The sequence below is a fragment of the Ailuropoda melanoleuca genome, chromosome 2, assembly GCF_002007445.2.
Source record: "Ailuropoda melanoleuca isolate Jingjing chromosome 2, ASM200744v2, whole genome shotgun sequence".
Lineage (NCBI taxonomy): Eukaryota > Metazoa > Chordata > Mammalia > Carnivora > Ursidae > Ailuropoda > Ailuropoda melanoleuca.
The window spans coordinates 84,817,624-84,843,324 of NC_048219.1; the positions used below are offsets into that span (position 1 = coordinate 84,817,624).

Here is a 25,701-nt window from a genome sequence, read left to right on the forward strand (position 1 = left end):
TGGTGTCTAAAACTAGCTCCCCACTATTGCTACACCTATTCACCATTGGTTGGGGTAAGGTTTTCTCACTCCAGAGTTCCTGGTTTTTAATTTCTCTGCCACTCATCAACTCTGTTTGCTGTTTTGTAACTAAGTAAACAATTATTATTTTACTCTGTGTACCTGGCACTGTAGGAAATAATCTAAGACTAGAAGCCTGAAAAAGGAACAGTCCCAGTCTTCAAGGAACTTACATTCTAGCAGCAGGCAGAGCCCAGGAACACAGATCACAAGACATCAATTCATCAAGCTAAGGGAATCTGTTTTCCCTAGGAATAGGAAGGTGCTACTGTCTCCTCCTGGAAGGAGAAATCTCCCAGAGGTAACTCTGGATATTGTGCCCTGGGGCTAGGCCTGATGAAAAGTAAACATACATGGATCTACCCAAAGCCAGATTTGGGCCACATAATTTCCGAGAGATCTAGAAGGAGGGACAATTTAGAAGTAAACACATTGCCCTTCCATTGCAGAGACAATGCCTGGAAGCAAAATCTGACAGGGTCTCCATCCAAAAGGACCAGCTGTCTACCACTCTTCCCCTCAACATGAATACACACACACACACACACACACACACACACACACACACGACACTTCTGGTGGAGACTTCTAATCAGGGACACAATTACATGGGAAGGCCAAGTAACAGCTCCGTAAGTACAGTTTGAAGAGTGGTGACCTTCTCACACTGATGCGTGTTAATGGCACTTCCGAAGGAAGTAGAGAGGACTGTGACAAGCTCTGGTGACGGTGACACCACAGGGCTGACACTGTGGACTCACCAGGGCTTCTGTGGGGGTTCTGAAAGGCCCATGAATGTTGTCTTTTGTCCTCATTTGAACTCAGAATAAAGTCCGAGACAGACCTAGGAGCCTGAAGCCATGGAGACCGAAATACCAGTTTCATTACTGATAAAGATGTGTGGATGCTCTGGCACAGGTGTGGAGGCTGAATGAGTGGGCCAGAACTCCCCCAAAGCAAGCCAGTCCCCCAAAACAGCAGGCCTCCTCTGCTGAACTTCCCATACAGTGGCAAGAGCCCAGAATGTATGCCATGTGCAGGCAAGCAGGTCCTCAAGAGTTCCTTCTCCCAGGCTCAGCAATCAGACGGGTCACTCTGGTGCCCAGTGAAGGGATGGAGAAAGCGAGAGGGCTAGAAGACAGGAGTATTCTCCATGGATATCTCTTTACATGGAAATATGAGGAATGGAAATAAGTATCCTAACCCCAGCCTCCTTGAGTTCTTCTCTTTGCCCAGGACACTGCTGTTGCCTGGCCAGCCCCACTCAGAGGACACGGCAGTCAGAGCCTGGCAGGGTGGGAGAGACTCAGGAGAGGCATGGGAAGAGAGTACAGCGGGTGCTGTGTCCTCCCCACCTTCCCTCCACACCCCTCCCTTCCTGAGCCTTCGGATCGCACTGGGATAGATTGAGATCGACAAACCTAAACGTGTTTTGGTTTGAGGTTTGGCAAATTCTGTAACTCCAAAGTATTCCACAAATGTTTTGTGTTCTGCAAAACCAAAAAACATTGGCCAAGCACTTCCCCCCCTAATTTTTAAGCCCGTGTGTTTTTAAAGGAAATGTAATCCGTATGTTTTGGGTACATTTATATGCAACTCATCAAACCATGCTCGTCCGTATGAGTTATTTGATGTCTAAACGCATGGGGATGATCATAGATTTATAAGAACTCTGTTAGCACAAGAAGGGCAATAGGTGAGGCACTGGCTGGAAGGTAAGGAACTGGATTCTGGTGTTGGCACAGAACCACCAGATCCCAGAAGATTTATAAATAATCCCCTATATCCTCATCCATCAATCTTTCCCATCTGCAAAATGACAGTAATAATTCTTGCCCTCATCAGATCCTACACGCAGGGAGTGAGATTTCAAGACTCATTATCAGGTCATTTTGAGCTTTTTAAAGACTAAAGACAAGGGCCCCTGTACCTGCCCCCCAGTGGCTCTATATTAATCCAGCCTTCCAGAGTGCTGGCGGACAAAGATGGCATCTATATTGAATGATTCTTCTTTGCCCTGTCACGAGACAGGGGACTTCAAGGTCACTATGTCACAGTTTCACCTGCTACAGAGTTCAGCCTGACTTCCTGTCCTCTACTAGGGAACCCCTTGTTTACAGGGTGTATAGCAAATACATGATAAAGCCGTGGGGAAGGCTACAAAGACAGGTGGAGAACATACAGGTTGTTTTATCTGGAAAAGAGAAGGTTCTGGGTACTTGAATACTATCTTTAGGTAAATGAACGGTTTTCAGAGGAAGCGTTCTATTCTCCATATCTGTTGAAGACAAAATAAGTGGAGCTTAAACTGTTAGCATGATAGAGCATAAGGTTCACAGGCTCTGAAGTCAGGTGAACCCAGGAGTTACTCCGCACTCCAGCTTTGCTGTGTTACACTAGCGAAGCTGCTTAAGCTCTCTGAGCCTCAGCTTCTTCGTTTGTAAAATACAGGTCATTTTAAAGATTTGGGGGGAAAAAAACCTAAGTAAAAGGTCTGGAACACAGTAAATGTTCAATCACAGATAATTTCAGTAATTACTAATGTTACTTAAAGTAGCCTGCAGCTTTTAACGGGGCATACATCACGGAGAGTCACCATACTACCAGAAAAATAAATAAATAAGGCACTGAAATGGGCTAATGAGGATCCATAGTTCTGCTTTCGTGGAGTCCTTACAAAGAAGAGTAGCCCACCAGGCAGGACAAACAATAACTGTCTGTCCTGAGCAGGAAGACGTTCACCAGCCCCAAAGCAGACTCAGGCCAGGACCAAATGAGGCGTCAAGGTCCCTTGTAGCCCAGTGAGGAGACAGGAAGACCCCAGGACTTGCACCAAGACGTCATCACAATTTCCTAACCAGAGGCAAATGCTTCAAGATACATGGTCGTATTCCCCAGATTAAAGCATGGCTCCAGTTCTCAGAGCAGAGCTCCAATGCTGCTCAGTACAGTCTGCCTATTCCAATTTTCTGTTCTAGGTCACGCCTCTGAAAAATAAGGACTCCAGTGGAAGAAAAAAGCAAAGAAAAAATCAAAACAATCTTTGGAGTTCCAAGAAGAAAATAAACAAATACTAAATGTCACTGGAGATACAGGGGGAAAGAAAGAGAAAGTAGTTGAATAACTAAAGTCATTAGGGTTGACCTCTCATGGTGTCTAGGGCAGAAATTCTTAACTCTTGCTCATGGAACTTTTCAAAAATCTGGAGAAAGCTATAGACCTCTCCCCCAGAAAAATGCACACCTGCTCATCCACACACAATTTTCCTTATAATATCCAGGAAGTCACAGAACCCTGGAAATCCATCCATGGACTCCAAGCTAATGATCATAAACACCCTAGCAGCTTCTTTATGAAAGGCCAGCTTCTTTTCTGAGCACATCCTCACTAGCAAGGTCCTCAATAAACCTAGACTGCAGAGCCCTGAAAAGAAAGCAACAGGACACAGCTCACAGGCAAGTTCCACGACCTGAGCATGGAATATAAACTAACTGGCAGGAAGAGGACTGTCTCAAATGGAAGGAATAAGTATGCATCCCTTACTGGCTAAATTTTGAAGATGAAGGTCTTCGCTGAACAGAAAAGCATTTGGCCCAGAGTTCTTGTGCCTGAGTTCTAGCGTGGCCACACCACTAACTGGTTGCTTGATCTAGGACACATTACGCAATTCTGCCATGTTCAAACTAGAAGTTTAAGTGAATTTCCTTTACTCAATAGATATAACCTTAAGAAATTCTGAGGTAAATAAAATTGTATAGCAATCTAAATGCATTTTAAATATACAATAAGAGTTTCATAATGAACTGCTTCCATAGGGGATTAAAGACACACTTATGATGAGCACTGAGTAATATACAGAATTGCTGAATCGCTATATTGAACACCTGAAACTAATATAACACTGTATGTTAATTATAGTGGAATTTAAAAAACAAATAAATATAACAAAAATTATTTTAAAAAAAACAAATAAATTAAAAAAAAAAAAGAAGTGTTTCAGGGGGTTCTGGGTGGTGCAGTCAGTTAAGCACCTGACCCTTGATTTCAGCTCAGGTCACGATCTCAGAGTAGTGAGACTGCACCCCACATCGGGCTCTGAGCTCAGTGAGGAGTCTGCTAAAGTTTTTCTCTCCCTCTTCTTTTGCCCTTCCCTGCCCTCACTCTCTCTCTCTCAAGTAAATAAATAAATCTTTAAAAAAAAAAAAAGAAGTGTTTCCATAAATAATTTTGTAAAGGAAATGATCACTACAGATGATTTTTAGCATAAATCTGGGTTCTACATGAGAGACTATGGACTCTGAGAAACAAACTGAGGGCTTCAGAGGGGAGGGGGGTGGGGGAATGGGATAGGCTGGTGATGGGTATTAAGGAGGGCACGTATTTCACGGTGCACTGGGTGTTATACGCAAGTAATGAATCATGGAACTTTACATCAAAAATTAGGGATGTACTGTATGGTGACTAACATAATAAAAAATATTATAAAAAATAAAATAAAAAATAAATAAAATCTTTTTTAAAAATTAAATAAATCTGGGTTCTAATAAAATGTGATCTTATGTAGTTTATGAAGTGATTCTCAATATAATACTAGATAGTTTATCTGAAAACTCTTGCAGAGAAAATAGCAACGGTAACTCCTGACAGTCTGTGTCATTCAGATGTAAAGAAGTGCCCCCAAATGAGGAAAATGTCTGAACACTAACGTAAATAGTTATTGCAAAGCCTACACACTTTACAAGACACACGTGTCACATTTGTGGTTTCAGTATGGTTTATATAAAGTGAGCTTTTCTGAGCGAATAACCTTAGATAGATCTGTGTTCCCTAGCAACTTCAGTCCTCCCCCAGCTCTCTGGATAACAGATTTTAATTTTATGTAGGAAGGGTTGGAAAGAAAGGATTTAGAAAGAAGCAGAATTAACCAGAAAAATGCCACAGCTACTAAGACCACTTAGAACAAGGACAAATAGTCCTGCAAATGTCAGGGGTTCCTAAGAGTTTCCCTACATGACTAATGATGATGCTGGGGCATCAACAAAGGTGGTGTTCTAGAATCTGTCTTTACCAAGGCAGGCAACATCTAGTATATTTGGGGAATATTTCCTAGGAGAAAAATGGCTTTTAACAAAGTTTTTAGCTAATCTTTAAGGTGCTAATTTTCTGATCATTTTTATTTGTCCACAATTCCTCGTTTGATAATACAGAGTAAATGAGGTGTCACTGTAGTGCTGTAGCCATCTAGAGTACTTAGCAGAAAAAGGAGCAATTTTTGATGATAATAAATCATCATAAAATCTGGTTTAAGTGACTGGATTACCAAGCATGACGTAGGGAGAAAAACACCACGAGGGATCTGATCTGGTGAGAGCAAATATTGGAAAACTCAACCTTTTGGGAACAGCTTCTTGATTCTCGGGTCAGCTATCCATCTCTCTTTGCTTGAGTCAGCACAGAGGCATAGTGCGCAAGTGTTCCCCAAGAAGTAGGAGCCAAAAGCCACCGAAGGTGCTTGGGGGAGGGGATAAGGTCACAAAGAAATGTCGGAGAGTCTCTTTCCCAATTATTCTTACCTGTTTCTTCCAGAATCTCTGAATCCTTTAGCAAAAGGGTTCCGATCAATTTTTAATCTGGTGATCTGGAAACAAACAAAGAACATAAATTGTATTTATATTAACTGATTTCTTTTTTGGTTGCTCCTGGAAAATTAACAAAAATCACTCTGTTCATAACAGCTGTTGTTTTTATTTAGTTTCCTTGAAGTCTGGGATTTAAATGGAAGTTGATATAGGACTTGGGCCTGGCATGCAGATGTCTGACCCACCTGACCCACTTCTCCCTAAAACCTGAGGTCTTCCCAGTATGTGACTGTAAACTCTCTTCTGCTCACCTTTCTTGCCCCAAAAAAGGTGATAAATCACTTGCCTAGACATACAAAGGCACGGAAATAGAAAGTTGGGCAATGGTCAAGTCCGTGGGACGTGACACACAAGAAGCACTTGAAAAGCACTTGCTGAGTGAATGAGTGAGTGAGCAACTGAGTGAATAATGAACAAATGGATTCAGTCAATCCAATCCAATGGAATTGGAACCCCAACCTGCCTCAGCCCGAGAGAACCATGTAATTAACTGAACTTACATTTCACTTTCGTTGTCCCTTCCCTGCCCCTCGAGAGTGTTCATTTAATGACCTAAAATTGTCTTGTAAAAGACACCAAAAATAGCTACACTTTTATCAAGGTTGTACCCAAAGGAAAATCTATAAATGAGGGACTCGGTGGGGCCGGCTACACCCCGTCTCCAAGGCTCACCAGCAAATCAGAAGACACGAACAACTGTGTGACCCAAGCTGGATGGGTCCCCAGGAGCCACCTGGCTCAACCTCCACTTAAAGCATAAGCCCCTCTATCACATCTTTTCTTAGCCCCCTTGCACTCAGTGAGGATTGTACACACCACGCCGTGCCCCCAGACGAGACCAAGCCTGACCAACAAATTCCACGTGTTCTTAAGTTTCCATTTTCAGCCTTGGTCATGGGAGGCATTTTTGATATTTTTTGTGTCTAAACCAGATGTTAATGACTCACTATCTTCAAGCAACAGAGACTTCGGGGTGGGGGCAAGGGAGCTCAGGAAAGGAGGCAAGGCGCTTTCAAGGGAAGGTGATTGTAGAAAGAAGGGAATCTCATTATTGAAGCCCACCTTCCCATTTTTGATCATTGCAGAACTTATCACCAGGGTGGCTAAAGTTATTTCTTATGTTGTGAATCTTTTCCAAGTCCCTCTTCCATCTCACTTAGTCAGAGTGGAATTTCCCAGTGCCACAATCTTTAAAGGTCTTTAAAATGCAATGTGAGATTCTGAACAACAGACTCTGACTTGAAAGTACCAAAGTTAATTTTTTTTCCCCTAAAACATTCCTTGCCTCTAGAATGGCACACTAATAATGCAACAAAAGCAATGTTACATCTATTTTATAGCCCAGAGCAGGAGCCTGAAGCTTCGGCTCTCTAAAGTCGAGTGTCTGCCCTGTGGATATTGTATTGAGTTTAAAGACTGTCACTGCTTTTCTGTTTTTGACTTAAAATCCGTTCTTTCTTCCTCCATAATCCACAGCAATAAACCACACACCATATTTTCTTTTCAAGTTGGGGTTATAATATTTTATTTTCTCTTTCAAGTTGGCTTATCCTGTCCGGCTCATTTATGATAGGGGTTTCTGATATATGATTGTGCAGCCATGTTTTGGGGGCCTCCACAGACCCCTGTAAATAAAATGACATTCTGTTTCATGGGCCTGGGAGAAAAGGTTGAAAACCTGCTTCCCACAGCTCATTCTATCTCAGGCCAAGAGGTCTGCGTGGAGATTTAATAGAAAAGTGCCACCAAATGTTAGGAAAAATAGCACCTCTGTACATGTTTGAAAGCTTTTAATGTGAGATTTAGAGAGCTTTATGTAGTGTGGTTGTGTACTCATTATTTATCAAGTACATTTGTGTGCAAAGCAAAGTGACAGGAGGCACAGGTGATGGTGATATATAGTCCATACAGGGCTTGTATTGCCTGGTTCCCCCCGCCCCAGAAGCTTACGATCTAGAAGAAAAAAGCAGACAAATACACTAATACATATACACTAACACGAAACGGGAATTGGTAAGGTTTGCAATAAAGGCAAATGAGAGCTTCAGAGGGAGCAGCGATGAGTTCCAAGTTGAAGGGCTCTGAGGTTTCACCTCAGAGACAGCACATGAGCCAGGCCTCAAAGGATGTGTAGGACTTTAGTGAAAAGTGCAAAAAGGGGAGAAAGGAACAAGGGAAGCACTTCATAAGACATGGCCTACGGAAGCCAGAGCATGGACTGAGAAGCATGACGGAATAAAGTGCACACGAGAAGCACCGAAAAGTCCAATTAGGCCAGAGCACAGAATATGGAAAGAGAGGCAGCCAGAGGCAGGAGAGGCTGCCCTGAGACCATATCACAGAAAGCCTTTATTGTCCTGCCTGGCATTTACATACCCTATAGGCAGAAAGCAATTTTAGCAATGATCCCAGCTGATGCTTGTGCTAACAACTTGGGCGACGTCTACGAATCCCTAGGGTAACAAGGACAATAATTTGGAGGAATAAACCAAAGGATTCTCAACCTCAATAATCCATAGTCCCGTGATTCCCATATGAAGAGCCAGTCGGGTAGCATCAGCTCCTACTAGTATCTCGCATAGCATAGAAAGGGGATGCAAATGACAGCAGGGCACAAAACCTGCTGTCCTGTGGAAGACAAGGATGTGACATAAGGTGAATTCTTTGGGGTTTTTTTTAAGATTTTATTTATTTATTTGATGGGCAGAGACAGAGAGAGAGGGAACACAAGCAGCAGGAGTGGGAGAGGAAGACGCAGACTCCCCACTGAGCAGGGAGCCCGATACTGGGCTTGATGCTGGGCTCGATCCCGGGACCCTGGGATCATGACCTGAACCGAAGGCAGACACTTAACAACTAAGCCACTCAGGTGCCCCTTAAGGTGAATTCTTATCAAGTGGGAAAAGAAGTACAAGATCTTCCCCTTCCCCCACAGTGGAGTATGAAAAAAGAGGAAACGGATGAAAGAGAAGCAAGCAGTTCAACTTACACGTGCCCTACCTCCCTACTCAAACCAAAATCCAGGGGTGCAGGTAGGGGGCTTCAGAGGCAAACTGGCAGGGCAAGCTCCACACACACTCAGGGCCGGGTGCATCAAAGTAAAAATGCCGCCTGGTCTGAGGAATCAGGAAGAGGACAAGTTAGCATCTCCATGCCTCCTGTCATCCTTCTGTGGTGGGCCAGGGACTTAGAGGTCCTCACATGCCATGGCAGGGAAGGCAGGGTGACCCTAACACAGAGGTGCTACATCTTAGGCAGGAGCCCAACAGAGGACCTAGATGAGCCCTGAGGTGAGGCTGAGCCAGCCAGGAAGGCCCAGGAGATCCAATTGAGGCAAAACATGACAGCACAAACTTAGCAGTCTTCTATCAGTAGAGTATGTCTACACAAGGGACCCAAGGCCCAGACCAGACATGACAGTCACCAGCAGAGGCCAGTGAGGCCCATAGCAAGGGACCTACAAGCAACCACATGAGGACTCATAAGCCCCAGTGCCTCTGCCCTGCGCACACACCACACATCTAGAGGCCATCTGGAGTACTGCGGGAGGCTCATTTGAATAGTTAATTTTCAACACTACTCCACAGTTAAGTTTATGAATTAGACACAAATATGGTTGTCAGTCTCCACCTCTCCACCTTCAACCAGAACACAGTCATCTTTTCACTAAACTACTCTACATAACCTTGGGACTAATCTCTCTTTTTCCACCCTTATACCTGTCTGGTCTACACAGCAACCAAAGTGATCTTGGTTAACATGTACGTGGACCGTGTCATTCTCAGCAGTGGCTACCACTCTACTCAAAACTCAACCCAAACTCCTTGGCTGGCCTTCAGGATCCCTGCCTGGCTATCCACCCCCACCCACACTACTCTACACCTGGGCCACAGGCTCCTGCCAAATTCAGCTGCTCTCACTGCTGGAGTGTATCAAGCTCTTTCCCCGCTCAAGCCCCTCACACTCACTCCACCTCCAGTCAAAAACAAAATGTTCTTTTCTGTGCCCTTCACACAGCTGATGCCTCGTCCTAAGTCTCAATGTAAACGTTACCTCCTGCAAGAGATCTTCCTTGATCATCCCTCCAAAATCAGATGCTTTCAGATAAGAACCATGCCTATTTTCTACACCATCTTATTAAGAACATAACATGATATGCTCTTTGAGCTCAATGAATATTTGTTCAGCAAGTGAATGAGTGAGTAAGCGAGTGCATGAATGAATAATGTGGGAAACAGGGATTAGCAGCCCCAAAGCCACAACAAGCCTTAGAGAATACAGACCAGACAACTCCCTCGATCCTATCTGTTTTCACTGCAGCACCACAGACAGAAGTCTCAAATGTCCCCCTGGCCAGAACAAGGTCTATTAGTAACTGTCCATGGACCTAAAACTATTCTATAGCAGTCATGTTCAAACCTGCTCCAATGATGAGAAGACATGGAAAGCACAGAGGTTGGGGAAGCATTTTTCTTTCCTGATTTGATTTCCATTATCCTGATTTGTACAGTCTGCGTCATCGAAGACCGTAGCACACGAAGAGGTGGTTGCTGGCTTGTCACCTTTGGTTTTGATCATTTTCACTGACTTTTTGCCCAGAAACGTCCAGGCAGTTAATAAATGAAGTACACCTCACAGCGCACAGCACGGGCATAAATCACACAACCTACAGAAAAAATGAAACTTCAATATCCTGAGTATGATTTTACAATACCAAGGCTGAAAAGGCCTTCCCTTATTAACACTCTCTTAGTTATTCTTTTTTTTTTTTTTTTACCATATTGCTTTGAAAGGTGTTCATCAGGGAAGGGAAAAAAAAAAAAAAACTCAGCCCGTATGAAAAATAAAAAATAAAAAGCCTCTGCCTTGATTTGATTGGAAAGTTAAAGCACAACTGGCTCAATAGTTTAGGATATAATGAGTGGCTCAGAACTCCTATTGGATTTGCTTACACAAACCTGGCTGTGGTTTCAGACTTCCTATCTGGTTCATGTAGCCAATTCTCATCAAGAAATAAGACTGTGTTACCTGAGGAGAACAGGGCTGTGTCTTTTTGAAATCTAGTTTCCTGTTTGGAAAAAAAAAAAAATCAAGGTTCAGCAGTCCTTTCCCCTTAGAGAAGACAAAGACTCTGCAATGGAAATTTCCTGCTAATTCCATGAGGACATGTTGGCGTCAGCTTCTTCCAAGAAAAAGCATGCAGTTGAAGAGTCACCTTTCTTCCCATCTCTACTGCTTTATTCTCCACGATGAGGTTCTGGGCATGGTGTACTTTACTCTCTGCCCTAGGCCTGCCAAGTTGGCACTCCAAGAGCAAATAATAGTAATAATAACTTCAGTATGCTAGCAGCCCTGGGAGTCTATGGGTCAGTCAGCAAGGGTGGGAGGAAGGAATGGGAAGGGGGGAAAGAAAAGCATAAAATATTTCATGAAAATAGAAACTCTTTCTTCACATTTCACGACTACTTAGATCCAAAGAAGCGGGACCACAGCTATGTAAGGAAACTGGTAGTGGAGGTGTGTTGGCTAATTATTCATTCAGTCCTTTTCCAAGCATATATTCAGTGCTGTGCACTACGGGGCAGACACAAATGCCTTAGAATTACACAGATGGAAGGGTCCTTCTTCTTAATTCATGGTTTCTGGGCTTCAGGACAATTCTAATTCCCTCCCTCCAACATTTGAAGGATCAAGGTTGTTATTCCAGGTCTTTATTCTATCAAACAAAAAGAATTACACCTACCCACGATCTCCTGCCATCAGCATTTCATAAAATAAATGACATTTTAGTATCTAAAAGGACAAAATAAAATCCAGTCTATTTAAGTGAGTGTTTATAGGTATAAACCACCCCTATTCTGCCTTTATTTTTCTCATCTTTCAGTGGACTATAAAAAATGTCTCTGTAGACTGGTAGCTGAGAAGCAAGCCACCGATTTGCAAATGAGGATTCGGAGGTGGAGCGATTTGTCAAAGACAGTACATTCTGTCAACTGCAGAGTTGGGTCTAGAACCTGAGTCTTCTAACTCCCGTCCTGCTGTTTTCTACCGTATCACACCGGGTTTTGTAGAGGCACAATGTTCGGCTCTCAAAAAGCTCAAAATATTGAGAGAAAGATTGGTCACGTGCACAGCTTAGAATGTGACAGGGTCATGAGAGACATACGGCGCACTAACAGTTCGATGAGGGAAAGCTCATTTGCAGCTGAAAACTGTAAGGAACATTGTAGGGGAAAATGTCGGGAAGGTTTGTGTTTGTACTGAACTCGAAGAATAGAAGGAAGCTAGACAGATAAAGATGAACAGAAAGGTCATTCCTGGAAAGACAACAGCACAACCAAAAGCAAAGCAGCTACAAAGGGCAAACAACAGTAAAACTCTAACTAGATTGCTGAACTCCTGTGAATGTGTGATGACGATTAGCGGGAAATGAGCCTAGAAATGCAGCTGGTAACTAGCTACAGAGGACCTTAAAGGAAAGACTTGGGATCGTGGAGTATATATACACCCTTTGGCACTGAGGAGTCAACAACTTTTGACAGAGAAATGATGCAATCAGAGCTGTGCTCTAGAAAGACCCATCCCTCAGTGAATACATGTGATGGCTCATGAGACATTAACCTTGTAGTCCAGGTGACTCAGCTGGAAGTTGTCACAACAGCCTAAGGTGGAAGGAGGGCAGGTCCAGAACAAGGGCAAAAGCAGTAAGATGAGAAAGAAGAAAACATTCCATCAGGAGAAGCAACGTAGTTTAGTGGCAGATTGGATGTGTGGAGAGTCAGGTGTCCAGCCAGCCTTGGCAAGGTGGAAGCCAACAGGAAACACAGGCTTTAACTATGGAGAGGACTGGCCAGGGTAACAAATAAATAGTATAGCTTGGAATGTTTTGTTTACCAGCAACAAAACACCAAGTTTCCACCTTTCAAGTGTGGACTTGCTACAGCTCTACTGTCTCAACTGTTGTAGGGGTTAAAAAAGAGTTGACACGACTGAACAGTCGAATAATTTTCAATACTTGTGTGTATTGACTGTCTCTGCTTGAAAACAATAAACTGCTCCCTGCTCTCAATTAAAAACATGCCGGAAAAAAAAGAGGGAGAAATTATGATTTCAGAGCTAACAGAGAACTTAGAAAACAGAGGCCAAATGCTTTTTCTTGAGGGAGAAATCAAAGCCCAGAAAGAAAATACCTTGCTTAGAGTGACACAAGTAGCTAGTGGGACATTTAGGACGAAACCCCAGGTCTCCAAAGGGCTAGCTCACTGCCTTTCCTTAGGAAAAATGGATAACATTTCACTTCACTCCATTCCTTTCACTGTCCTTCCTTCATTGTGTTCCTGAGAACAATGAGGACCCCCTCCCATTGACTTTTCCTCTTTAGTCTCTCATGCCTCCTAACAGTTCCCTTAAAAAGAAATACATGAAGTAAATAATTTTTCCATAAAATAGTAATTGTTCTCATTCAAGACAGTTGAGGGAAATAAAAACACAGTAGTAGGTGATCTATCTAGCTCACAAAAGAGAATGGTTTATGCTACCCAGCATCTCTGTGACAGGTCTGAAAATGATTGCTAGGTAACAGGATGCAGACCCCCAGATTCCTGGGGGAAAGTCCTGAGGTTAGTTTGCTTTACTAGAAGACACTGTGTTATATGAAATCATATCTACACAGCCAAAGGGAATGTTAAATGATCGTGCTTGTTGATGTATCTGGGGACCGAAGACTTTTTAAACGGGCAAAAGCTGTTATCTTAATTTCAAACAGGGCAGAAGTGAGTATGCATGACTCATCTATTCTGAATGTCAGCACATCATGAATTCACCAACATGACATGAGAACAGAAAGATCAAACTGGTTACCTATTGATTATAATAACTTCAAGAGCCAATGCAGGTCCTCCAATTCCCAATGATCCACTTTCTCTTTAATATGCAATTTATTCTGTAAAATTGCCTCTACTCCCCGCTCCTCTTCAGGCCTGTGCAGACCCAGCCGTTGACAAGCATAGGCTGACTACTAGTGATCAGATCCCTAGTTTGTGCCAGTGACTCTATGCGTGTTCCCTCATCTAGTTCTCGTCACTAACTTGATGAGGCCAGAACATTTTCAGGCCAGGAAACACTGATTAAGTGAGTTAAGAAACTTGCTCAAGGTCATACAATTCGTCAGTGGAAAGGTCAGAAATCAAACCAGGTAGGCTACTACCAAGGCCCATGAATTTAGGCATGGTGTCCCGCCCCCAACAAACCACCACTGCCCCCAACCCAGTCCAGATGAAGACAAAATTTTCATACAAGTGGAATGTCCTCAGACACAGGAATGCTGTGAGAGAAGGTAGAAGAGAGGGAGTTCAGGCAGCCATGTTTGGTCTTCTTTCTTTCACATTGTCACAGTGAGTTGTGCCTTTTTAATTTCAGCTTGGGTGACAGTCCTGACCCTTGTGGCCTCTACAACTGACCTCAGTGAGGCAGCAGATGTTCACTCACCAGTGTTCTAGCTTACCCTACTAAATTCTAAAGTTGCAATATTTGTCACCACATCTCTGCCTTCATGAGAAACTAATGATTAAAATGGTGGATGGGTGTCTTGGGAAAAAGTCCAATCAGTCATTCAAAGAACTTAGACTTGTGCTCCCCCTCTTCTGAACCACAGTTAACCCCAAGGTTCCAGTTGCTCCAAAGGGCATGTCTATATTGCTGCACCTTCTTGTTTCAGAGCTTGAAAAATCTTGATTATTACAGATTCCTATAAGGACCCTATGTGGCCTCTGCTATGTTACTACCTAAGGAGTTTGAGGGGGCTCAACAGTTTTTAAATAGCACCCAAAGCAAACTAAAACTCTTCCTCTACTTTAGATCAAATGTGGCAACCACAAGGAAAATCTAAATTTGGGAATGCTTTACAGCTGCTGAGAAAGCCCAACAAGCATATAGTACTTGTCTACCAGACTGAAGGGTTGTTGTATACCAAACTCCTCTGGAGGCAAAGAACATCTAAGAAATGCACTATGGAAGACCAAAATAATCTTTCTATATGAACCAAAGATTATATGACTCACCTTCACTTGCCTGGCACATAGTAAGCACTCAATAAATACTTAGTAAATGAATACTTTTCCTCTATTTCTTTCTTTGTCAGAGCACTAAGCATAGTAACCAACACAAAAGATACCTTTTGTGGTAGATACCTCAGTATTGTGGTAGAAGTTAATTTTGCTCCAAGTGGGCCCAAAATAAAAATGTGCAGACTTGCAAGCAAAATAAACAAGCAAAACTCTTACTTTCAGAAAAGGATTCACTTCAGGATCCTATTAATTAGACAAATTGTCAAAAGATGAAATACAGTCTAATTTGCAGAAGAAATGAGATTCATATGCAACTTTCAGGGAATTGCATAAAGTGAGATCACTTATAAATCCATCTACTCACGCTCCACAAAAAAAGAACATTGTCTAGAATGCCCACAACAATTCCAGACTTGGTGTCTCTCTCCCTCTCTCCATACCCCACCCTCCCATACTTCCCCCATTAGTCTGACCAATTCTTTTTTTTTAAGACTTTATTTATTTTTTGAGAAAGAGAGAGAGCATGAGCACACAAGCAGGGGGGAGGGGAAGGGGCAGAGGGAGAAGCAGACTCCCCACTGAGCAGGGAGCCTGACACGGGGCTTGATTCCAGGACCCCGAGAGCACGACCTGAGCCGAAGGCAGACGCTTAACCAACTGAGCCATCCAGGTGCCCCAATCCGGCCAATTCTTAAATGTGTCTCATCATCAGAGAAAGCATCAGCTCTTCCAGAAAAACTTCCCCTAGGCAAGAACACCCTGTCCACATCTCTGTCATTAAATTATTCCATTGTTTTATCATTATGTATTTACATGTCTTTCACTCACCTAAAACTCTTCTTTGCTTATGGAGAAATAAGTCCTAATCTGTTCGATTTCTCTACTAAGCTTGGACTATGAAAAGTTCTCAAGTTCTCAAACATTTATGGAATGAATGAACATATTGCTGACATAAAAACACAGATGTTAGGGTGTGGCTGGTGGTCACACAGAGGTAAATTTAGTCTGATAGTGTAAATGGAAGCAGTGGGTCTTCAACGGAGTTTGAGAGGCTTGATGACTTTGATGTAGCCGATGCAGGGATACACAGAAAATTGCAGAGAAGAGGGAAGGAATGAATCAAACCTTGGTACTTGAAAAGGAATTACAAATGATGAGGAACATTTGGCAGGATGCAGGAGGGACCATGAACATGGGTACAAGTACAGAGAGACATGAAAATGACTTAGGAGATTTGGTCCTCCCGGTCAAAGATTTTGTCTTTGATCTAAATCTAGACTATACCAGCTGCTACTAGGCATCACAGCCTTGTCATCACCAACATGGTGTTTGCACGCAAGCCTGGCATCTCTCATTCCAGTTCTTCAGTGTCATGCAGAAGGACTAAGTATTTCTTACCAAAGCCATGAATAAGCTCCTTTAAAAGCAGATGTAGCAGGAGACTCTCAAAGGCAGCCTCTTACCTGCTGGTTCTGGTAGGCTGTAACTGTGGTAAAGACGGTCTCAGGGAAGTTGAATGTTTTCACTCCATCCCCAATAGGGACAGGTTTGGTGGGTGAAAGGTCACTGCTGAAATCCTTGCGGATCACGTGAACTCGAGGCTGGTATTTGTGCATAGAGTGCAGAATGATCTGAAATGAGAAGGGGCCACATTATGCCAGAGTTGTTCAAAGGTCCCTACATCTTTTCAAGCTCTCATGCAAATACAACCACAGGATAGAAGCATTATAGGAAGAACACAGATTGGGGTTGGAAGGGGGGAGATGTACAAGAAACTGGAAGTCAGTGTACTTGCCCACGGCAGGAAGGACTAAGTGACCGGATAGCATTACATGGACCCATACAGCAGAGTATCCCAATCATGGCTGGTGGATGCCGTATGCTTGCCTTAACTGGGCGATACTGAACAATTGTCCTAATACTAAAAGACAACACTCCACTAGCAGGTCTCAGAACCTCTGCTATGGGACAGTTGCTCCTTCCTTCTTCAAAGTTTCATCATGGGCTCACGCGGCCTTTAAATTCTATAAGGTGTTATTTGCACTTTGTTACCAAATTTATGCCCACTCACTGTGAGAGTGAATGGTATACGTGCGTTCTCCCTTCCTTTGAAAAATGCCATTTCCTTAAAGATAAGAGCCATGGTTTCAGTTCTTCAATCTTCCTGTAGCACCCAATCTGGATCCTGGCATTCAGTGGAAGTTCTATGTATGTCTTGCCACTAAAGATAAATTAATAATATCAAGTACTCTCATTATACCTAGAAAGTCTTATGACCTAGTCCTCTCTTAAAAATGCATAAATTTCTTGAAAATCAGCCCAAACTGTCACTTCCATTGTTTCGCTGAATTTATTGCCCTGTGAGTTATTCCACTGAATGTTGTGATTTCACCATTTTTAAACTAGACCGTGGGTTCCCAGAACATGAGAACTCTGTCTGATAAACACAACCTGATGCAGTGCAGATGTCTGCTAAATGTCGGATTTGTAGTAAATGAAATTTCACCAGAGGAAAAAAAGAACTTATACGCCTACTTACTTAAAATGACTCACAATGGCATAGAGCTTCTTATTTTACCTGTTTCAAAAGGCCTAGGGCTAGCCAGCTCTAGAGCCAAAAGGGGAGGAAGAGGGAGATGGATGGGATTCTTTGACTCACATGTCCTTGATCATCCAACTCGTTGTTGGTCAGCTTGAGTTTGTCGAAACTGACCACCTGTCTCATCCAAGTGTCTCCAGAAGCTAGAGAATCAGGGTGTATATAAACTCTTGGGGGCACAGGGGAGTCTGCGTTGCCAGCCACCATCCACTTGGAGCTGTGGTACACATATCTGAGGCAGAGAGGGAGAGAGGAGAAATCAGAGAGAGATACAGAGAGGGAAGAGAGGCCCAGAAAACCAGTAGAGACAGGAGAGGGGAGAAACAGAGAGATGACAAGATGGAAAATTGGAGGGATTAAACAGGGAATACAAGAGAGAAAAGAAGTAGGGTAGAGAACCAGGGACAATCCGATAGAGATGAAAACGGAGAAAGAGGTGGAGTGGGGGAGGGCAGCAAAGGGTTGTGGTTAATGATCAAAGCTGCAGCCCTCACAAGGAAAACATTCCCACAGTCCTTTTTCTTTCTTCTCCCTCTCCTTGCCTTGCACCCCTGTGTGCACACAGGCATCCTGAACCCACGTGTCTAGCTATGGAAAAGGTATTTTACTGCAACCTTTCACCTTTCAAATGCAAACCATATAATCCGTTGGCCACTTGTTCAGGATTTGGTTCCTTATTAAAAACATCTTCCATATTGTCCTATAAAACACAGCCATGTGCAGAGACCCTCCAAGCCTCTCACTTATTAACCATTTCCTTGCTGAGAACCTGAATTTTGAGGCATTTCTATGAAAACGGAGGGTTTCCACCTCAGTGCAACCATTCCCAAAGTACCATCAAGTCTTCCCAGTTAGTGTTTTAGTGTTTCTTTGATGAACCCAGTTTTGAATATCATCATCATCCACATTATTTTCCCACAAAGCCTCTGGAAGTCAGATGTTGTTAGTAGCAAAAGAGGTCAGTTTTCCAGAGTTTGCCAATTGCCCTGTACTTCTGAAGAGAGTTCTCTATGGATTTGGCACCTCCCTGATTTTCACTTATAGAGGACCACCCAGGACCTGGATGTTAGCAAACAGAAGTACTCAGTCTAAATCACAAGATCCTCTAAAACAGATTGGAACCATCTCCTGTCCTAAGTTCTGCATCCAGATCACTTCCCTCTTGGCCAGCTCTCTCACTCTACCATACTAGGCCTGGTCTTTCCCATTCATTCATCTCACCCTTTCTACTTCATAGGTTTGGCACCAAGTTCTCAAACACTTCAAAAATGAGCCACGATTCACTGATCTGATCGACAACTCTAGAGACTGATTAAGCCACAATTTGTGTCAAACAAGAACTATGTGTAAACCATCCAAGAGACAAAGACATTGTGTTGGACTGTAATGACTTTGAAGGAATTAACAAACTTGCTCACAACCCATATTGATAAACAATAATTTTCCTTTACTAAATGTTCTTCTTGAAATCTTACCCACTTCTCCTCTTCATCCCCTCCATCATCCACAGGGTAATCCATCAGATATGAGATTCAATATACTGCACTGGTCCACTTCTCCTCCGCCCCTCCAAAATAAATCATCTCAACTCATTTAGCATTTCATAAACCAAATCATTAAATATGTTAATCACTTTCAATATTAACTGAATTCATTTTAGACCTAACATCCATTTGATTTTTGTAACCCTGGCAGACACTATATAGTTCCACTTTCTCCAGAGACATAGGGAGGATTCCAGACCAAACCATTACTAAGTCCTGATTTCCAACCATGAGTGACTACTTCCTGCATTATGCTTTGCTACAGGCTATTGGAATATCCTCCATCCTTGTTCCTTGTATACTGCATTGTACAGTGCACTGTGAAAATGCTTCATCTAATGAGTTTCAAGAACTGTCTTGGAATGCTGGTGATGTCCACAATTCCACACCCCAGAGTCTTCATTACCTGTATCTTTTATTGTCCACAGGCACAATGTCCATTGCTATGTAATACTGCTGGTGTGGATCCAGGCCAGTGATTTTCACTCTCATGGCAGGAAACATCCTCCTATGAAGGGGAATAGGCGGTAAGCTCAACAATCAGAGGGGGAGAAGTAGCAGGAATAAAAGTTTAAAGAGTCTCTTCTTATCAAGAACGTTAAGCACACCAAAGTCCAACTCCACTAATTCCCAAGTTGGCTGCTTTTTTTACACTTTGGAAATTATTACTATAAAATATGCTGAGGACTCATTGTTGAAATAGCACTCTTTCTTAACTTAAATTGACCTATTTGATGATTCATACACTCCAAGACCTCATACCATACCCTGATTTATATTATTAGTTAATCTTTAATGTGATTAGATAGATAGGCAGATAAACAATGTATGTGTATCCACACATACATCTCCTAAATGTATGTGTATCCACACATATATTTCCTATCAGACTATAACATTCTTGAAAATACTTACACTCTTACACTTAACATACTTGAATAACTTATGCTTTTATTACTCAAGTAGCTTATCACAGTTGATTGGAGGTGATGATGAAATATTTTTGATTGATGAATCTATTTAAAAGTAATCTCTCAAGAAAAGAGGAAAAAAGGAAGAGGCTACCAGTCCCCAAACAAAGGGCCAACAAAGTCGAGGGTTTTTTAATGCATAAAACTATAGAAAAATTTCTGCAAGTTCTCAGGCTGTCAACATGTGTGTCAGAAGGAGGACCTTGTGGAATATGGAGCAAATACCAAATGAATTCTAGTGGCCTCTGGGCAATACCTTGTTTCTACCACAATGGCTTGTTAAACTTGCCAAAGCAAGCGAGGTCAGGATATGGCACTTTACAACTACTCTCATAATTGAAGAGGAGGAGAGGGAGCAACCCAGAAGAGTATTGAGTTTCAAGGATCTAGAATAAAATTCTCCATTCTTCTTTAACCATAAGAAAGAAGAAAAACATCAAACTCTTTTGTATGTCATTCATTTAGAAGTCAGACATAAAAAGTGCTCAGTTCGAAAAATTTGGATTGCCTGAATGTGCTCTAGGGTACTTGTACACAAAATGCTGCATTAAGCTTAACCATCTGGGGCCAGTTAGGGAGCTGGGCAGACCACGGTGCTAATGAGGTCAAGGTCACAGGCTTGATCCACATACAGCCTAATTGGCTTTGCTCCATTTCACGGCCATAGACCATACCCTGACCCTACACAGCCATCGTGCATATGTGCCCTAGTTGTTTACATGAGGGGCTTTCTGTGCTAGTCGCACACTGCACTGCTCACAAGAAGCAACTCAAAATGCAAGTATCCTGTGGTAGTAGGTCAATGGCATCATAATCATATTTGGGGGAAGGCACAAGAGAGACCATAGAGCTTTAATAGGAATGATGGCTAATTCTTAAATATTTACAAAGAATAATGCACAACCATTCCTTCTATCCTAATTTATGACTCTTCAGAAGCTTCTATTGGTATATCATTCTGGATTTTCTACCTGTAGCCTCACAAGTTTAATTAGAAAGCCTTATATTTTAGTCTTATGGTGAGCTAATGAAATCCAATGGTGGACTTCTAATTATGACTAAATCAAGCTTCACTACAGATTAAGCAATTTGATCCATGTTAATTCTCTCCAAAAATTTGGAAACCTTAATGTGTATACATTTACATTTAAACCATAATCCCTTTCTTAATAACAATGACTTATGATTGCCTTGTACTTAAAAATGGTTGGAGAGGACCGTGTCAGGGATGGAAAGAAAAGTCCTCTCACTCGCTATCTAAGGTAAGAAAATGTGTTCCTCTCAGCCATCTACGGAGGCTGTGTTACACTGCAAGAGATGAATGTCTTTCTTCATGACTCCAAGAAAAAGGGGTAGGTGTTTTTAAATTCAATACCTGTTCTGTCTGGAACACTCACATGACCTTAAGTGGAGAAGATACCAGTTTCTTACTAATACCCAAGTTCTAAATGAATGAGATGTGTGACTTTGGAAAAGTTATTTAACCTTATCCCCTATAAAACCAAGAAAAGGGACTATATAATCTCTAAAGTGACCTCTTGCTTTGAAATTCTATGACTACGTTTGAATTTTCTTCTTAAAAACTTACCAAAAGTTGCTTTTTCTTTTTGCCAGTATTTTGGCACAGAATAACAAGTGAAGTCATAACACCCTAGAGAAAAATTAACCTTTCATATTCACAAAATGAGATGTGTTTGGTTTTAATTTTATGGTTAAATTTAGGCCAATTTTTGTGTCTTCCAAACCCATTAATCCCTACAAGCACCTCTGTCCATGGTGCTGATTCTACAGATTACGTTGGTACATTCAAAGATTGAGGGCTCCGTAGACCGCAATAGCTCTGAACCAACAGGATTACAGTTTGGGGAGTGAGAAGAAGTAGATGGTGACTAAAATCTGAGCAAGAAAAAGAACAGAGGGTCATACAAAACTAATGTAACTAAGAAAATGAAAATTGAGATTAAAATTGGAAAGGATACTACAAAGGAAGGAAAATGAAGCGAAAAGGAAGAAACAGACTTGAGGAATCAGGAGGAGGTGAAGAGAAAGCTTTATTTGTATGTTTTCGAGTTGTTCTGGAATTACTTGAGCAGAGTTACATGGAACAACAGCGAAGGCTGAGGCAATGCAATAAAGAAGCAATGAATAACATATCTAAACCCAAAGAACAAGCTGTATATGTTTGTACTGAGAATATCCGGGTATATCCAGGTATCAAGTGAATTTATGAAGGCAGAGATGTGGAAATGAAAACAGTACTGAACAAATCATGAAATGAGGTCACAGGAAAGCTGTGAAACAGGTGTTTGGGTGAACTGAATTCATTGAAGTGCAGGGAACAAGGGAATGATATCAAAGATGAAAATGACTGGAATACACAAAATCCACAGTAGTGAGTGAAAACCCAAAACAAAAAACTGGAAAATCTTACAGACAAAAAAAAGTAATATTTTCCCCTTTCTCCAAACGAACCCCCTTGCCAAAAACGAAGAAGAATAAAAACTTTTTCCTTGAATTGTTTTTTCCTTCTAAGCCATAACATCTCAAAATGTGGAACAGAAATAGACCTGAAACCCAAGCAACAAAAAGGAGATGGTATTGGAAATAATTCCCCTTCAGAGTTGCTCCTCCTAAGAACCCTTTTAATGATTTTATTCACTACCAAAACTTAGAGAAGGAAGAAGGTTCCAAAGGAGAAATAAAATGAACAAGATTTTGGGTTCATTTTGACCTTGTGTTTTTGTGATGTCTTATTGTATTGGGAGCTTTATCTACATGAAGACAACTTATGACCAATTGGGTGGGTCTTTTTGGCCCCCCTGACATGAGTCTATGTGGATTGGCTTTGAAAATATGAAAGCAGCATAACTATATTTACTTTAATTAACTATTCCTATACTCAAAAGCTTAGTCCAAATTTATTTGTATTTAAATCATTTTCAGTTTTAATCCAAGGGGCAAAAACTACAACCATTTCTTAACAGTGTGGAATTATAAATAGTTAAGACCATTGTTTTAGAGCCAGACAGATTTGTGTGGAATTCTGGAGCTGCCCTTTACTACCCCTGTGACCTTAGTCAAGTTAATTAACTTCTTTTTTTTATAATAATTTTATTATGTTATGTTAGTCACCATACAGTACATCCCAAGTTTTTGATGTAAAGTTCCATGATTAACTTCTTTCAGCCTTTGCCTCTTCATCCACGTATGGGATCATTATACCCTATCTCATAGGATTCCTGTGATGTTTAAATGACATAACATATGTTGAGTATCCAGCACAAAACAGATGCCTAACTATGGAAAACTAAAAGATGCCAGTGAAAGAATGGCTTAATTAAAAGTGTTTATTTCAAGAGAAACTGTATTTTAAAAACTTTTATCATCCCACATAGTTTTGCAAGAGTTTCCATGGATTGACATTAAAGTTTTGTAATAATTTCAAGCCAACAATAAAACACATGGATCAATAAGCAGGGCTCAGACATGTACCAAACCCAGTACTTACAAAAAAAAAATCTTAAAAAAACATCTGGCTGCTTTTAATGCCTTAGGAGATGCAAGCTGTTGTTTGGGGAGCAAACTTTTTCTCTCGAAAGCACTGGATGATGAAGTAACACTTGCTTTGGAAATCTACCATTTGGTCCTTATGTAACATCGATCTCCCATATGGGCTGAAATACATTTGTAGGTAGAAAATGTTTGTAAGTGTAGAGGTGATTTAGAGGCTGGAATGGCCCTTGGAGGAAAATAGCAAAATCACAGTAAACACAAGATCACTTTACGAAGATGTCCATATGCAGAAAGGTGAGCACAAGCTGTTTTGGCTTCACCAAAGCTACCTATCACAAATAAGTGAAAAAGAAGAATGTAACAGCTCCTACTTTGGTTCTCCATTCTTGGAATCTGGCCATTCAAAGGAACTTGTCCTTACCTGCCTGCTTTGGTGATGATCATCTCAGTTCCAATGTCATGGAACCTCTTCCAGAGGTCAGCACATTGCAGCTCCACCTGAATCTCTTCCATGGAAGACATGGCAGCAGGCACGGGGCCTGCAGCTCCAGGGCCCAGGTCAGAGTGAGTGTCAAAGGAGCAGGAAGTCCGCTCAGTGAGCACCTCAGAGTCTGAACCAGTGCTTTGCTCAGAATCTGCAAAATAAACAATCAAGTCTTAGGTGAGAAACTGCTGAGCTTCCCCCTCCCCCACTGCCCTAAAAGATGGGAGGCTGGGTGAGGGGCATGGTTGAGTAGGGAGGGGGGGTGAACAAAAGGAGACTTAAAGCTGGGAAGCTCCAGAGCACGGCATTCGGGGTATTTTATTATTTTTTTTATGGTTTGTTTTTGTGATTTATAACCATCTTTTAGGTTTTGCGTTTCCAACATGACATCTGGCATTTTAGCAACAGCTGAAGAAAACTGGTCCACAACAGGCAATATAAAGAGTACTAATGTCACCACGGTGAAGGGAAGAATCCAAACTGGGACAATAAAATAAATGCCAAATTTAAAAAAATAATAATAATTACAGACCACAGCTCCAAATCTAGACAATTTCACTGGGGGCTGAGGTGGGGGGAAGTTCAATGCTAATAATAATGTATTCTTTAATGTCCTACCACTCAGCATCATTGCCCATCAGCCAGTAATTTTTAAACAAAGCAATTTTTCCTCTATTTATATAACCTGGTCATCAAAAGTAGTGAAAAGTTGTTTGGGATCTTTAGAAGCACTTTGTCATGGATTTGAGTAAATGGCTTTTCCTAAGAGTCCCATCAGGTCATTTTGGATGAAAAAGGGGAAAAAAATGCCTGTTGTAAGGCAAGGATGTAAGCATATGGAAAAAGTTACCCAAGAAGGCGGTTGAAACAAAGGGAATAAATGAGTTCAGGAGACACCTTGATTGGTTTCTGAAGTATGAGCAGAGGGGGAGGGGTGATCCAAACAGGAAGGTAGGATTGAGAGCAACCAAATAAAAAGCTGGCATGCTGTGCCAGATGGTCCTTTCTTCCTGTGTCTTCTGTACTCATGAAGGGGTTTTGGGCGGCGGGGCGGGGGGGGGGGGGGGGGGGGTGATGTAGAGTGATAGAGAAGGCTGGAGTCAGATTTACCAGGGAATTTACGGTAATTTTAAAAGCTTTTTGCTCTTAAGAGTCCCAATGCCAAGAATCTTATCTCCTAAGATTTTCCAAACTCAGATTAGCTGATACAATCTTCTTAGGTCAAATGATACTGCGAGCTAAGCCTGAGAATCTATTTCTCCAACCTTCCCTTAACATCTAGGATTCTGACTGCTTCCCCTGTAAATAAATACATACATGAATAGAGGCTGGAAACAGCAGTATCTTATGCTGAAAACTGACTGTTCAGTGCTGTTAAAGGTCATGGCCTTTTGGGCCTCAGTCCTTGACACTAGCAGGATGAAGAAGGATGGGACAGAAAGTCAGACCACCTTGCTGTCATCCTCACTTACCTTCAGCAGTTGGCTAGGCCTATGAAAATCCATCCCACAAGACCTTCCCTTTTCCTTCCTTCTAGCCCTGACGTGTTCCCCTCTCAAACCCAGGCAGCATTGCTAGCAAGTCTCCCACAATGCTGCCAGTGCCCACAGGGAGCAAAGTGACATTTCTCTCCATCCTCCCCAGTTCCTCACCTTTCACTTCTGAAGACATTCAGGGTACTGCAGAATTGAACCAGGCTCCAAAATAAGAGGAAAGTCTCTGCCCCATATCTAGTTTATCCACAATCACTAGTCCAATCACCATCTTCACACACATGCAAATATATATATATATATACACACACACATATATGTATGTAGGTTTTA

General features: G+C 41.9%; 1 protein-coding gene across 1 annotated transcript in view; it reads right to left on the reverse strand.

Moving 5' to 3' along the window:
• The window catches only part of TBX15 (T-box transcription factor 15), a 100,980-nt gene that overhangs the window by 22,797 nt on the left and 52,482 nt on the right, over window positions 1-25,701 (reverse strand). The window contains exons 2-6 of the mRNA XM_011236088.3: window positions 23,813-24,026; window positions 19,314-19,415; window positions 17,424-17,595; window positions 16,228-16,395; window positions 5,634-5,698 (exon numbers count right to left, since the gene is read on the reverse strand). Of these exons, the coding sequence (XP_011234390.1) occupies window positions 5,634-5,698; window positions 16,228-16,395; window positions 17,424-17,595; window positions 19,314-19,415; window positions 23,813-24,026 (721 nt within the window). The remainder of the gene's footprint in view (window positions 1-5,633; window positions 5,699-16,227; window positions 16,396-17,423; window positions 17,596-19,313; window positions 19,416-23,812; window positions 24,027-25,701) is intronic.